Source organism: Penicillium paradoxum (assembly GCF_028828445.1).
Source record: "Penicillium paradoxum strain IBT 22861 chromosome Unknown utg000005l_segment0_segment0, whole genome shotgun sequence".
Taxonomy (NCBI): Eukaryota; Fungi; Ascomycota; class Eurotiomycetes; order Eurotiales; family Aspergillaceae; genus Penicillium; species Penicillium paradoxum.
Genome location: NW_026643183.1, coordinates 3,859,375 through 3,874,954, shown reverse-complemented (window position 1 = coordinate 3,874,954; position 15,580 = coordinate 3,859,375). Strand labels below are relative to the sequence as shown.

The 15,580-nt window shown below is 46.7% G+C and overlaps 6 protein-coding genes across 6 annotated transcripts; 2 read left to right on the top strand and 4 right to left on the bottom strand.

The window, feature by feature from the left end:
• Positions 1-246: 246 nt before the first annotated feature.
• Positions 247-885, bottom strand: N7457_006377 (GFA family protein; the record flags this gene model as incomplete). Its single annotated transcript, XM_057177421.1, has 4 exons — positions 247-391; positions 442-467; positions 555-750; positions 803-885. The coding sequence occupies 4 exons, from the start codon at positions 883-885 to the stop codon at positions 247-249; spliced, it is 450 nt and encodes a 149-aa protein (XP_057031723.1).
• Positions 886-3,067: 2,182 nt separating this feature from the next.
• Positions 3,068-4,630, bottom strand: N7457_006376 (uncharacterized protein; the record flags this gene model as incomplete). Its single annotated transcript, XM_057177420.1, has 4 exons — positions 3,068-3,195; positions 3,244-3,417; positions 3,469-4,488; positions 4,549-4,630. 4 exons carry the CDS (start codon positions 4,628-4,630, stop codon positions 3,068-3,070), a joined length of 1,404 nt encoding a protein of 467 aa, XP_057031722.1.
• Positions 4,631-5,294: 664 nt separating this feature from the next.
• Positions 5,295-6,264, bottom strand: N7457_006375 (uncharacterized protein; the record flags this gene model as incomplete). Its single annotated transcript, XM_057177419.1, has 2 exons — positions 5,295-6,130; positions 6,222-6,264. 2 exons carry the CDS (start codon positions 6,262-6,264, stop codon positions 5,295-5,297), a joined length of 879 nt encoding a protein of 292 aa, XP_057031721.1.
• A 2,088-nt stretch (positions 6,265-8,352) lies between these two features.
• On the top strand, positions 8,353-11,793 carry N7457_006374 (ankyrin repeat protein; the record flags this gene model as incomplete). The annotated part of the gene is made up of 2 exons (XM_057177418.1): positions 8,353-8,795; positions 8,850-11,793. 2 exons carry the CDS (start codon positions 8,353-8,355, stop codon positions 11,791-11,793), a joined length of 3,387 nt encoding a protein of 1,128 aa, XP_057031720.1.
• A 156-nt stretch (positions 11,794-11,949) lies between these two features.
• Positions 11,950-13,449, bottom strand: N7457_006373 (uncharacterized protein; the record flags this gene model as incomplete). The annotated part of the gene is made up of 3 exons (XM_057177417.1): positions 11,950-12,925; positions 12,983-13,216; positions 13,268-13,449. The coding sequence occupies 3 exons, from the start codon at positions 13,447-13,449 to the stop codon at positions 11,950-11,952; spliced, it is 1,392 nt and encodes a 463-aa protein (XP_057031719.1).
• Positions 13,450-14,838: 1,389 nt separating this feature from the next.
• Positions 14,839-15,075, top strand: N7457_006372 (uncharacterized protein; the record flags this gene model as incomplete). The annotated part of the gene is made up of 1 exon (XM_057177416.1): positions 14,839-15,075. The coding sequence occupies one exon, from the start codon at positions 14,839-14,841 to the stop codon at positions 15,073-15,075; it is 237 nt and encodes a 78-aa protein (XP_057031718.1).
• Between the last annotated feature and the right edge of the window lie 505 nt (positions 15,076-15,580).

The following is a 15,580-nucleotide window of genomic DNA, read 5'->3' as shown; positions in this document are numbered from 1 at the left end:
TGGGAATTTTGTCAACAAGATGGTTAACCTATGGTATACAAGGTTGCAGCAGATCAATGCATTTGCTTAAAATGACGATGGCCAATAAGATGCATGTGGGGTATTGCACCATCACACGCAATCAACCAGGCTGTACTACGTGTGCATCGTAAGTCTATATCGATTTTTGTATAGATTCCGTCTATTGATGCAATCGGCTTAACAGATCCCATCTCTAAATATTCTATCTTCGAGTATCTCTCATGCCTATTTTTCTGCGGGTTTTTGGATAGTTACCCATGGGAATTGTTTCTGGTCAAATACCTCGGCGGTAGGAGGGGAGACCGTCTCGAACAAGGAAGCCTTCAAAAACGCTTTTCCGGGGAGCTTAGGTGTCTTAGTAAACACCGCACTGTAGTGGATGTCAGCTATTGCTATTGAGATACTGATATTCTCACATACCTTCCACAGTTAGAACAGAAATGACGCTATTTTGGAATTATATATTAGTCTTTCGTTCAGTCCGCGAGAAACCTTGCAATATGCGCAGATTGATCAATTCGGGGGTTTTTTACCTTCACAATATTTCCACTGGCAGACTTTTTGTCGTCGTACACCTTCAATGTCGCATTGGGATCCTCAACAGTCATAGCATCCGCATCAACGAGGTAGTTGAGAGAAAATGCTAAGTTGGATATCAGCCAAAGGTACGTGATTTGCTCGAGATAGCATGACCACTTACCACTACCACCGGATCGCTTGCAACAATCGCTATATAAGATTGAGCATATGAACCCTACAGCTTGCGGGGTGGATTTCATACCAATGGCAAACAACCGTGTTGGGAGGTTGCTGGGCGAGAGTGATGCGAATACTCTGGCAATTGCAGTAGCCTTGGTAAGACATGGTTTTTGATTGGCTGGTAGTACTTTCACAGATATTGAAACAAAGCAACCTTGTGAGAATCAACTGCTAAATGTTGGTGAAAATATGCCCAACGTGGATCCATTCGTTCCGCGTTTATTTCCGCGCGTTCCGCCGAATGACGTCATATGAGGTGTGACGATCGTAGATAAAGATGCTTACCTTCTGGATATGTGTGATTGGTTAGCTATATAAGCTTCTTCTTATGCTTTGTGGAGCTCCTCTCTGGCTGACCATTTAACTTTGAGCACCCCTCGATCACCTACGAGACCACCTTCCCGCCTTTTTAGGGTCGGTGAACTAGGCGATTGGATAGATAATGTACTGCTCAAAGCAAACGCCTCTCAACGTCTAGAAAGGTTGAAAATCTAGAGAAGGGGGCTTTTGACTAGGCTAAGGGACATCGAAGATCGACGATGGGATGATTGGCTTCTCGTGCTCCTTCTTTTCGGCCATATCGGCGATCATCCAAGGATCTGGCTTTTCGAAGACGACATAGTGGTCTAAATCCAGGTGGTGAAGACCAAAACGTGATAGACTTCCATTCATAATTTGGGCTTTCTTCAGTGCAAGGCCTCCCACACCCAAGATATATGACTGCGGCAGATTTATCTGATCTTTATATACCATATTAGCTGCATAGACGTGTCGAAGTAGCGGAATTGAGTTGGCTCGAATACTCCACACCATCCACAGTTGCCGCGTATGATCTTTAGATTGATGTCCAACCTTTCAATCATATCCTGTTTGCCGATTCTCGTAAGGGCAGCCACTATTCCTCTAGTGTCGTGACAAAATCCGAGAAATACTCCGGCTTGCCATCTAGTACTAGCCAGTGAAAGCAAGAAAGGCTATAGAAGCACCATGCTTTCGTGGAAGTCCCTTATTATCAAGAGAAGTACTTGGAGGGGTTTCTCGTAAAACTCGATGGAAGTGTATGACATCCCGAATCAACTCTTTATAACCTGTATTAATTCTATATTTATGACTGAACAGTTCTGCGGGCCTCTCTTGAGAAATTGCTTCAATCATGCAAACAGAAGCTCGTTTGGAAAGGTCTGAGTTGCACACGCCTTATTTTCCTTCAATTCGGGCCTGACGGACCTATTCAAACGCGCTCTAAAACCTAATGATAGAGACCACAGGAAGAGCAAGACTTTGTTCCCTTGATGAACAACTGTGAGCAGTGTACTCCGTACCAAGTTGGGAGACGCAAAAAGAAAATTGTTGTTGGAAAAAGAGAAAAAATAAACACAAGAATCAAGAAAAGAGAAGCCGTTCAAACCCAGTAGATCCAATAGTATCCAGGGCAATTGCCCGAGAAAAAGAGAGGAAGGCAACAGAGCCACGAAGCCTAGAGTACTGTTATAGTATTGCTCATTCAGATACTTGATCGGTATTTAGATACGCTATTTATTACCCTGCATGTTAACAGGTATTTTATAAATCGGAGCCATCGTATTTAACTCAATCTCAATGCGAGGGGCCTTCAGGCTCTATTTCCATCAGAAATCGCACTTGGGTCCAGTCAGGTTCCAGTTTGTTGAGCAAACACGACATGATGATCAGTACTCCGTACGGAGTAGCAGGAGACATGTGCATACCAGAAAATCAACAATGCTTTTGAGAATCCACAATACCGTAAGGAGAGATGCCCTCCAGCTAGCCACACGTGTGGATACCGGACTCTGCCCTGTGGGGCGACCGGAGACGATCGGAGTGGGTCGGCGACGATCTCTGTGTTACTGTACCGTATTTATTGCCGGCTTGGCAACGTATGTTTGGCGTGTTACCAGGGGCTTTTCGAGCCCTAAAGCCTACACTAAACTTTGAATTTATCCGCAGATGCCCAGGCTAAGAGATAGCGGTGAGTATACTAAGATGCAACACCACATCTTTGGTATGCGGCATTGACAATAACAATTATGTGGTGCCTTGGCTACTGATCGGTGAGTATAATACATGGATTGAACTGATCTATACTATGTACAAGGAGAACATACAACAACATGACAAGGCCACGACTATAGCGGTCGTGCTCTCGAAGACATAGTCAGTGGTCATTATTAAACATCGGGTTGAGCTCACAAAGCATCGGGTTAAAAAAAAAATACCCGGAGGCCTTCAAACTTTGAACGAGACTGCATTGGAAGTGAAGTCTTATTCAAACATCTTTAGACTCCGTGGTGTTCCCTGGCCCCTTTAATTCTATCTCTTGAGGGATGTTGTCATCCATGTCGCTAGGCCGTAGGTAGATGAATACAGGCACAGCGAGAGCTAGGTTTATGATACCTAGTGGAGGTTAGCTGTGTTTCGCACAAGAGCGACCAATATATTTACCGAAAACCAAAGTCATGTAGGTATAACCTATCGTCTCTTTCAGAATACCTCCGAACATCGGGCCGAGCGTCATCCCAAGACTGGCCGAAACATCAACCATAGAAAACACACGCGAGAGGCCTCCTTGCGGACCAAAAATCCCCGGGGTCCTGGATTGGTACTCTCTCACGATAGCTACAATTCACTATTAGCATGTTGATAAAAAGATAGGACATGGGATCTCACTAGACAACTCGGCCGGTCCGATAGTCGACGTGAAGGGCCTAAATGCACTGCCACCAAGGAGCGAGATAATGTAGAGCGCCGGTCCAACGTGGTTGTGGGTATCCCCCGGGAAGCGAATCTTTCCAGAAACTCCCGCTAGGACAAGCATCACTGCCTGCATGACCAAGGAGACTGTAGCAGGGATTCGTACCCCAACTCTGTCGCGAACCCAGCCCGCGATAGGACTGATGAAAAGGATTGGAAATACGAGGCACCCAAATATGAGTCCAGTCTCGCTGGGGCCCCATCCAAAAGCCTCTTCTACATGGAGAGGAATTGTCGCATGAAAACTCGAACTGACAGCCATGGAAGTGATTCCAACCAGCAACAGTGTCAGGACGCGCTTGTCGCACATCATAACCTTCCAAAAGTTCGATTCAGTTGACAAAGGTTCTTCATGCTCTAGACCAGAAAGCAAGTTTGCTGCTTCTTCTTCATTCTCAGGCTTGTGGTCTTCCTTCGGGGGAGGATCACACATTATCACACGCGCGAGGAGATCCAATGCCAGAACACTGAGCGGTATGGACCACATAATCCACCAGCTTGTGTTCTCTACTAGGAATCCAGAAGCCAAGGGCCCTACCAGCATCCCTGTGTTGATTAACGAGGTTAGAAACCCCATCACTGTACCTATTTGATTTGCATCGACGATCTCGGTCACTGCTGCTAGGCCGACAATCCATACCATAGACTCCGCTACACCTTGCAGTGCCCGGCCAATCAAGAGTATAGTGACTGAATAAGCGCTGGCAACAACCAGAGTACCAATGATACAAACAATTATCGATATAAGGAGTTGGTTCTTGCGGCTTTCAAATTTATCGGCGAAATGTCCGATAACAGGACCCGAGATAACGGCAATCATCCCATGAAAAGCGAGGACGGTGGTAGTGAGACTTTGTGTATGAGAGGGGTCTATATGTAGACGGTTCTCGCTCATGTGCCCTAAAATCGGAACAATGAATGCATAGAGAAATGTCTCTAGATGACTCAAATCAGCATTTGCTTCTTCAAAATATAAACAGCAAAGTATCAACCGACCGCTAAATAAAGCGACAATAATGGTTCCAACGATGAACCATTTGGAAGAGCGCCAATCGGATATGTCTTGAAGAGTCGGCATTTTCAACTGTTAAGAGGTTCTTATTGTCGACGGTCTTGTCAAGGTATCGCTTGTCAATTCCCCGTCGGAGAGATTCGTATTGAATTAGATTGCAATATTCGAGCACCTGGCCGACACAATTGTAAGGCCTGGGTAGAGATCTTCTTTTGCAAGCGAATTCCTGCGAATCGCAAATGATATGTATATACCAAGTAACATAAACCCCTTTAAGTTGCATGCATGTACATGGTTCCTTGCCATTCGAAAGGGTTTCGGTGATCAGATGGATATTGCATAGGCATTGATCTGCGCCACTGTCTCGGAAATATGCACTGCATTCCATAAAAAGTGGAGGGTGGAAAGTCAGTATACATTCCTTGTTAGGTACCTGTATTTTAGACGTAGCTTTACGGGTATATAACGGTATAGATTTAAGTTATCTTTGCTTTTATTTCCGCGCGCTAGAATTAATGTTGTTCCAAAACCGAAGTACAGTGCACTGTCTATCACCTGTGCGTATACACCCATACCAGCAGGGAGTGCGACGATTAAATATCTCCATCTGTTCATTCAAAAATCAGCTATCGGAAAGCGAGGTGAATTTTTCAAATGAGGAACTAACAGTGAATTCTCAATATAAAATATTGCAAGTGAAAATGAGCCCTATGACCAAGCCAAAAAGGTCTTATTGGTGTGAAGACTGGAATGGAGTCGGATTCCATCGGACTCTGCGGAGGTGACGATTGGGATCGTTGATCTCATTTCTTGCATGAAGCCATCGATGGTTGTCCATCATGATAATCGATCCACGAGGCAGGGTCTCCGGCGTCAAATGGATCGCCTGTTCTTGCGCTTCATCTGTATATAGGGTATATTTCAACTCCTCCAATGCTTGTGACGCATCGGCAGTCAAGGGAGTGATGATATCTTCCCGGAATCGCAGTTTGCAGCCGGTTTCGCTCCCTGGTTGTATTGCCAACAAATTACCAACAATGGATCGTTTCTCGGGGTTCTTGATGAACTCTGGAGGAACCTCGATTTGGTATTTTGGGCTTGAGAGCAATTCTTTGGCGAAGGGGGAGAGTAAGCCCAACAGCCGATCAACATTTAATACCGACAATGTTCCGCCACCACAACGATCGGGTTGAATTACTTGAAGGCCGAAGTATTGTGGAGGATGTTCTTCATAACTGCAGTCGGTATGCCAGTCAAAGCGATGCATTGTCTCTGATCGTGCTTGGTGGTTATGGCTCTGAAACTTTTCTGGAGACGGCCGAACATCCCAAAACCATCCGCGTTCTGCACTGTGCGTTATAGGAAGTCCGTGTTGACAGTGTTTGTGAAGGTTCAGAATAAGCTCTTGCATGTATAAGCTTTCGTCATCATCAAAGCCAAGTTGAATTTGAAGAGCTCCTTTCGTCTTGAGGAGAGAGTGGACAGCTCCGACATGGACCGGGTCGTGTGTGAGAGTTCGATTGGGGACATCGATCAGAGGTATTAAGCTGGATACCTTCTGTGAGCCTTTGCACTGTCAGCACTTTAAAATCAATCGGAGATACAAAGAATAAGAAAGGGCAATATTTACGAATTGGCCAAGTAGAATATCGCCTACCCTTTAGCCTAGATGCGCGAAAGCTTTGGAACAAATGCGCCATAATGCAAAAACACGAGACACCAGATTTGAAGAATTTAAAATTGAAGCACAGTCAACAGTTTTCATGGAGGGAATATAACTTGAACAGACAGTCTTCTCCCCGGTGACTCTTGGCTGTCATTTACAGAGCTGGTACCCACCTTGGCCGCTATTTAATAATCTAAACTTCTTCGGCTTCGTACTCCACAGTGTGTACACTAGGAAAATACAGCGGAGCAAAGAAGAAATACACATTCCGCAATACAGGTACCGGCAATCGGAATGCCGAAGTGAACCTACTATGTACCCGTGCTACGCAGCTAAGTGGGTCAATCGATGAGGGATAGCTGACCATTCAGCCGAACCAATTGTGCAAAGAATTGGCAAAGATCGACCAAGGGCAGTGGCTTTCTTCATGAACTTTAAACAATGCCCGTACGGTACTGAAATAAGCTAGCAAAGGCGCAAACATCGGGGTTCACTACTCCGTAATCTACTCAGTCCTAATAGCTTTCTTGTCGCTCGCTTCCCCTTGCAGCTCAGCTGTAAAGTGACTATATGACGGCTCCATCTGTTTAAGAGGGTTCATCATAAGGCCCACTCCACTGACCTAGCCGAAGTCAAGAGTCTTGGGAAACGGGTCAAAAAAGACGATTGGAGGGTAGAAATTGAAGGTGATGAGGCTATTGCTAGGGAGAGAGAGAGAAAGAACAGGGGGGCCAGCTATATTCTCTAAAAGCTAGAGATAGTGGGGACTTTATGGTTCACAGAGAGTAAAAACTAGCAAACGAGCCAACTGCAAAGATCAATCTGTCAAATACATCGGTCTGTCACCCAAGACGCTACCTCAAAGATCAGGCATCAGCAGGCATCTCAACAAAAAGACCTCTAATTAGGAACCGTGGGGCTGCTTGTGGTGACTACGGAGTACTCCGTGCATAGTGCGCAAATTTGGAAGCGGGTCGAGGGATATACCCGAAAGGTGGAGAGACAGGGGTGCATCAACACAAGGGTTATCCAGCGGTCGGGGGGTCATTCGTTATGGCGTACGGAGTAGCCGATGTTGAGAAAGTGGTTGGTGCCTTGGTGCCTCAGACATCACAATTATGGTCACTTATATTTCGACCCCCCCTGTCAGCTATATCGACCCCTCCATTGCCTAAATAGGTTAGCGGATTACCCTAATTAGCTAGCATATTTCAGAGATCATATCAGGCTTAGCGTGAGGGCTATCATTTAAACGCTAGTAATCTTAGCAGTATGCCCCCAGTACTCCGTACGATCTGCGGAGTTGCAGAGGAGTACACAATCATCAGGGGTCCGGAGAAGTCATGATCATAACCTAATCCTTAGTGACGGTCGCAGCGAGCAAAGTGGTACACGGAAGCGTCGGAAGCCTCCTACCCCTAGTAAATACCATAGTATCCGAGATGGACTTACCTTAGTGCAGGGATTTTAATGTAATTAAATGAAAAATGGAGTTCTTTTAGACTGCAATGTTAGCAAATATCAAAGGTAGCGAGGAGGGAGCCAAATAGTTGATTAGCAGTATTTTTGAAAATCAGCATCTGTTTTTGGATCACATGGCTCCATGATGCTTTCAAGATTTTTACCAGATGCACTCCACAGATCATACTGGGGGCATACTGCCAAGATTACTAGCGTTTAAATGATAGCCCTCACGCTAAGCCTGATATGATCTCTGAAATATGCTAGCTAATTAGGGTAATCTGTTAACCTATTTAGGCAATGGAGGGGTCGATATAGGTGGAAGGGGGGTCGATATAGCTGACAGGGGGGGGTCGAAATATAAGTGACCACAATTATACATCAGTCGGGAGCTCCGCCTTCTTTCCCAATACAACTCTCTCCCTCCTCCCGGAGTCCCACATCCGCAGGTCTCAATAACTGTGCTGGAGCCCTGGAATAAGGCTCGTATTAGTTAGGTAGTTGGCGTGTTCATCTTAAGTGAGCACAGTGCAAAAACCCCATAGCGAAGTATGTTGTCCCCATGCATCGGCCCCCCATGTGATCTGGCGCTAATCATCCCAGCACCCCTCAGCCCCCTCAACCCCCGCGATGTCTCTGTCCTTCATATCTCGAGTCCCCCATGGACCCAGTATCCGGGATTGGGCTTGCTTCTGCAATTATTCAGATTCTAGGCGCGCTTACTTCGACTATTCATGACCTCCATGAACTACATGGGAAGTTCAGCGATGCTGACTTTACAATCCATTCGCTTCTCCAGGAGTTGGCCTGTATCGAGACAGCAATCACGGGTCTGAAGGAATGGGAACGGCTCAGTTCTCCCAATACGATGTCATCGGGGGAATTCAAGAAACAGCTCTTTACAGCCATTAATGGCTGCCTAATCATCATGGAAGTTCTGTCTCAGGATGCGAGGACTTTGGTTCACGGCACCCGCAATGGCAGCACCCTTGGATTTAGATCGCGCATTAGAGTCATTTGGAACGAAGATATCATGAAAGGATACCAGGAGAAACTACACGCGCAAGTGATGGCGTTGCAGCTATTACTCCAAGTCTGCCAGTGGTGAGAGTATCCCCTCATGTCTGGAAACCACACAGAAGCTTACAATCCTTCAAGTCATACATCACAAGAGCAGCTCCGCTTGTTGAGACAGGCAACGACTCATCGCATCATGCGCAGGGTTCGCGACGATACCGAAACACTGATATCCGCACGGAGTCAGACGATGTCTAGCGCGGCAAGCATGTCGCAGAACAGCAGTTTCACAGCCAGTGACCGAGTTTACGATTTCAACGATGCTCTAGCAGATTTGTCGGTACATCGCAGTTTACCCCAGGACCTCGTACCATCAACTGGAGCCTTTAGTAGCCAGACCGGCATCGGCAATGGCCAAAGCTCATTCACAGACGACGGCTATACAGACAACCCTACACGCAATAACAGCGTTAAGATGCCGTCACTTGATGCTGCTCCACACCCCCAGAATCAGCTTCTCTTGCCCACAGGTCCATCAGCGCCAGCACATCCAGCTCACAGGAGAGCAAAATCTTACCAAGATGCGCCGCGTCCAGGCTTGCAGAATATGTACCGGAGCAAGTCAGATACCAAGACATCGCAGACACTTGAGAGATCTTCTTCTAAGCTTGAAAGGATATCCTCTTTCCTTCGCTTGAATACCTCTAGTCGTCTAAATATTGCCTCTTCGTCTTCCAAGCCCTCACCCAAATTAGGCAATGGCACACCTTTCACAAGGGTGAAGCCTAGACGAGAGCAAAATCCCCATATCAGCATTGATCTGACCGGCGTGGATGCTGCCTCTATTCCACAGATTGTGAAGGCTGCCCAAGCCGGTTCCGAAGGTGAGGTAGCAAAACTCATCGAATTTGGCGTTAAAATTGAAGAGCGCCATAAAAAGTCAGGTCGAAATGCAATGCTTGTTGCTGCGCACTGCGGAAAAGATGATGTTGTTGAGCTTTTGATTCGGCATCATGCTCGACTAGATGTGACCGATGGGTCTGGCTGGACCGCACTACATCTCGCAGCTTCGCGTGGGCATTGCGGTGTCATAAGCTTACTCATGGAGGAGAGCGACATAGCCGAGGTTCCAAATCATCAAGGTCGTACAGCACTGCGAATTGCTGTTGACCGAAGCCAACACGATGCCCTAAAAATGCTGCTTATGTATAATGCAAAGGTCAACGCTCGTGCTGAGAATCAAATGACTACTTTACACACTGCGGCAAAGCGAGGTGATGCGGAAATTGTGTACATGCTCGTGTCAAACGGCGCTGATATCGAGGCCAAGGACGCTAGCATGATGTCGGCATTGCACTATGCATGTGAAGCAGGCCATGTCGAAGCTATTGCAGTGCTTCTGGCTCACAAAGCTAATATAGAAGCTGCCGGTCGTGATCGCAAGACACCATTGATATGTGCTGCCGAAGCAGGCCGGTCCCAGGCTGTCGAATTCCTATTGAAATCCAAACAAAAGGCTTCGTCAAGTGGCACGGATGACAACGGGATGACTGCCCTGCATTGGGCTGCCTACAATGGCCATGAAGAGACAGTGGAAATCCTGAGTCAGAAGAAAGGATCTCTGACTAGGATTAATGCAATGGGACAGACGGCTTTGCATTTGTCCGTTATTCAGACCCAATTTGCTGTCGTTGAGTCATTACTACGCAAGGGTGGCGGCGTCAACAGCCAATGTGCAATAGGTCTTACTCCGCTTCATTATGCCTGTATGGCAGACAGTATCGAGATAGCAACGCTGTTACTTTTAGAGGGCGCTGATATTGAAGCATTGGAATATCAACATCAGCAAAGACCTTTGCATATCGCAGCAGCGCGGAGCTCAATACGCCTTCTGGCACTTCTTTGTGATAAAGGAGCTTCTTTAGATGCCCGGGACAGCGTTGGAGATCGGCCGCTTAGTGTAGCATGTCGCCATGGACATGTGGCTGCAGTACAAACGCTTTTAGATCGAGGATCCCCTCTCTACCAGAAGAACCAAGCTACGTCACGCAGTGACTCTCCTCTATGCCTGGCTGCCATGGCAGGCCATTTAAATGTGGTCTCGCTGCTACTAGAGCGCGGCGCATCGGCATCCAAAAAGGACGAGGGCGGCTGGCAGCCATTTCGCTATGCGGCATATCATGGCCATCTGGATGTACTTCAGGCGCTCTTGGCTCGCACAATTATACCCGACATAGATGTCCCAGATATCGTTCGCATGCCGGAGACAATTGGGTTCTCGCCAGATCCCATTGTCTCTGAGGAATGCAAGGCGCGGGTGAGAGAACTTCTCAACCAGGCTTTGCCTGGCTCTAGGCTGATGCATCCAAGTCATACTTCAAGTATGCCCCAGAATGTGGATCAGGGGCATTGTCCCACTCAACATTTCGAGTCTCGCGATTCACGAGACCGCGAAAGCTTTTTGCCTCAAGAGCTACCTGCAACCTTAGAGCAGGGTCTGCCTAGCAGCCGTTCAACAACTCCTGAGCGTAGCTATCGGTCTGAGCCTCCACAGTCCATCGATTCCGTTTGGCATATTCGTAGGCGACCCGATAAGAAAATGTCACCGCCAGCAAATGTGGAAAATTCATCCGTTAGCAATGATTCCCGTGGGGTATCTCCTATACGTCAACTTGAACAAGATCCTGCTAGGAGGATTTTTAGTCGGCCTCCACCTAGAGAAAAGCCACTAGTGTCGGCGACCTTCACTCCTTATCAGATCCCAGTCTTTCTTTCTCAAATTACCCAGAGATCTTCGGGGATACTGTCTCGCTCCTCGAGGTCTAGAGGCTCTGCCGCCGATACACCAGTGCAGTCACATGATCCCAATCAAGAGAGTCGCACTCCTAGAACAATTCCTCCTCAGCACGCAAGTGAGCTTCCGACTTGGAGGTCCGAAGAGCCATCTGAACGTGCTCGGGATATCGTTGGTGATCCCTCAGATTCGGATTCGGACTCGACATCTTCAGTATACACGGCACCAGAAGCAAATACGGACGCTTATGTTGTCTCGAGTATGAATCACCAGAACTGGCCGTTTAAATGACTGCATAAATACCATCATAATAATTTCAGATGGTGTATAAAGCATATCTTGTGGATGAATAAATCAGAACGGCAGTTCCATGGTTGCCGAAGAGGCTCAGATAACCTCAAACTGACTATTGTGTCTCGGAAGTGAAATATATCTAGTAGGAATATATCAGTTGAATCTATCCACGAATTTGAGGATTTTGTCCCCAGTGGCACTGCGCACAAAGTCCTTTCTGTCTTCGACCAAGGTAACACATATCCAAGGTTCATTACCGGGACAGACATTGAAGAAATTCATAATCCGCTCTTTCAGATCCGCCTCTGATAGCAATGATGGGTCATGCGATGACCTGAAAACGCGAACCTCGATGGTAGATCTCGGGCAGGAGTCCAGTCGGTCCAAGATGACCTGCCATTGCAACACTCCACATTCCTCATGACCCAGAAGAGCAGCGAGGTTCTCAAATTCAAAATACATTCCGTCCCACTCGAAGCTGAACCGTCGATCACGACCATATAGGCGGAGAACGTGCAAGAATTGCGAATCCGCATCGGACATGCGTGACCGAACACTTTCTGGCAACGGATGAATTGAGCCCATATCTCCCGTGACATATCGGACGAGCGGGTTCCGTAGACGATTTAGAGAGGTCTGGACAATTATCCCACGTTCTCCATCCGGCATTGACTGGGGAGCAATGGAAGAGCCATGATGCGTTTCCATGATTGAAGGGTCCAAAATCTCGACCACCATTGAGCGTGTATCAAAAATGAAATCTTGCGAGACTCCGGAGCCTTGCTCTAGCAGGTCGGGGCTACTGGCCGCCCAAGGGCCGGCTTCAGCGCTGCCATACACGGAGTAAATCTTGACGCTTCCGATGATTTCCCGAATGAATGACCGTTGAGCGGGGGTTAACATCTCCGAGGTATAGATCACCTTTTGGATCTTGATTCGATCTCTCTGTTCTTGGGAAAGGGTTGAGATGTACTGAACTGTATTGATGATTTGGCTGCTTTCTCCAGCTAGGGCATTGACATGGTAGTCAACTAGGGCCTTCACAACCTCGGTGGTAGACATATAACTGCCACCACACAGCACGCTGGCGCCCCCATTTTCAAAGAGCTCGGCCATGAGGTCCATGGATCTTTGAAAGCAACATTAGATCAATGCGTCATTCCGTATTAATTTATCGAAAACTTACCGATAGATATGGCCTTCAAAGTGAGTAGTTAGAATCCAATCCGTTTCCTCGACAATGCCGGTTGCCTTTAGGAATTTGCCAAAATAGGCCCGATGCCTGCGATTTTCATGCACATCTGTTACAAAAAGCAATTGAGCTCCACCCGATCCACCGCCCGTCATGCTTGTGTAGCAGCTTCTACGATAGGTGTTCTCGGGACTTAGGTCATTCACGAGGCGATCAACAGTATGGAAACTTTGGGAACGTTAGACAATTTGATTCATGGGACAGGTATGCATAACATACAGGTCTTTCTTATACAGGAAGCCCTGGGAGCTGAGATCGAACTTCTCGACATTGCGTCTCGCTTGGTCTTGGGCCCTTTTGATGGTCTCTGCATCAGGTGGGTATTTGACTGAAGGGACATAGAAAGGGTGGAGTTGTGCAACAGCCAAAACCTCTGGAATTTGGTAGGTTTCTGAAGCCATGATAGTAGAAAATGAAATAAGGTTCTAAAGATGTCTGTCGTGAGTAAAGGTTCATGTAGGAGGTCTCGGGGATTAATCATACAAGAGAGCAAAGATTAAAATACGAATCATTCCGACTGGGGCTTGTAATTTTTCACAACATACGGAGACATCGCACGCCAGGAAGATATTTGAGCGCCACAACATGATGTTCGCCGATCAATTCCGGATATCATTGCTTGACCCCATTACTAGTTCGTATTGGGGATGGTATACGGAGTACGGAGTATGGGACTCTTCAGCTACTGTCTTACGTGTCTCAGCTTCACCGTGCTTTTGTCCAAATCAAACGTGGCTTTACCGGTACGCCCGGGTGTGAGGACTCGATTTATATGTACTGCCATTCAAAGCTACGGGTACTTCTTACTTCGTATTCAGCTTAAAAGGAAAAGGGGGGAAAAGGAAACCATCGTGAGGCAAGTAAATCACTTTTTTTTGTTCTTTTTGGACACAATTACTGTTCATGTCAAAAATATGACAGCTCCTATTAGATGTCCTATGCCCTTATAATATGGGTACTGGGTCTATCAGCGGGCAGCCAAAGAAAAAAACATCCACGCGAGATCAATCAAAGTGGGGTACATCAGTATACGGAGTACTCGTACGGAGTACATTAGGGACTTCTCCATACCTACTCCGTAATGAGTTTAGTGTTGGGTCTGTGGTGGGCGAGCTGAAAGGGTTTCCCTAAGCTCCCAACACACGGAATACATATCACAATTTTCGGAGCTCACCGACTCCATGATTCCTTGTGCCGATGGCTTTTTGCAGGTACGGACTACATGTACGGAGTACGGAGTACATAAAACATATATACCGTGTACTCCGTACTGTATGTTGTGATAATCAGCTATCACCTGTCTCCTATTTTGCCTTGTTTGCCTTGTTTGCCCCTCTCCTAGATTGCCAGTGTATGGAGTAGTTTGTTTGCTATTCCAAGATTACTAAGCCTAGTTGGGATCCCTTATGGATGTTTGATAGGTCTGCAAAGGGGACAGCGGCAGTTATAAGATCCCCCATCTGCTCTCTCTCTGTCTTTCCTTTCCCCATCTTTGTTTTTCTCGTGTAGATCGACCTGACAGCTGACATATGTAAGGTTTGATCTACAAAGCTTAACACCTTGGCAAGGTTGTTCTAAGCCACCGTGGGTCGCCATGTTTACCCTAGTAAGTAGATGGCAATGTGCATGAACGTGACGGGATCTGTCGTTCGTTTCATAAGTGAACGGAGGCAACTTGAATTGGTGAACACATGCTACGATACACTGGCCCCAATTATCTTCGCATTTGCATCTTTGAACATTTGAAACTCACCCACACATGCTGTGAGAGAATTTCTGATTGGTATACTATGGCTCGTCGTGTTGAGATCCGAGATGATTTTCCACATATTCGAGATGAACAGCGATTTTTGATCAAAGAACTTAAAAGCCTGACTGCATTGTTTCTTTCAAAGTACCATGAGATGGGACTGGGATTGCCGGAGTTCTTGCTTGAACACTTCACGGTCGAGATCAATAAACGATCAGAGGCAGATGCTGAGGAGGCTCGGCGGATGCAAAGCGTTGGTGTTGTTTTGGATGAATGAGATTAAGGGATAAGTGCATATATTGTTTGATCATTCTATACAGTTATTCACTTTTTTCTCAGGTCATGCGTGTCAAATTAATACTATGATTCGAGGGAAACCCTGGCGTTTTCGGCAATATCGGTTAGCAACATTAGATGGACATCACACATCCAAGGAGTCCAATTTCTATTACCACGTTCGGGCTATGAAGGATGCTGCGCCATCGGCCGAGCTAAGAACTGACTAATGTTCTAGATCTTCTCCAGATTCCTATAACTCTTAGCGATGCGAAGTCGCAGACGATGAACGTCTACGGCCGCGGTCCGATATCGGCCTTACTATACCTCATACGACAACCGTTCATTCTATGGAGCAAGCATATAAAAGAGCCCAAAGAACTTTTCAAAGACCAGAGAAACATTCCATATCTCAAGAAATAAGCCTTGAAACCCTCTTCTGTGTCTCTCAAGTCCCAGTTTCGATGAACACTAGACGCCAAGACTACAACTTCTCCGCTTCCCCA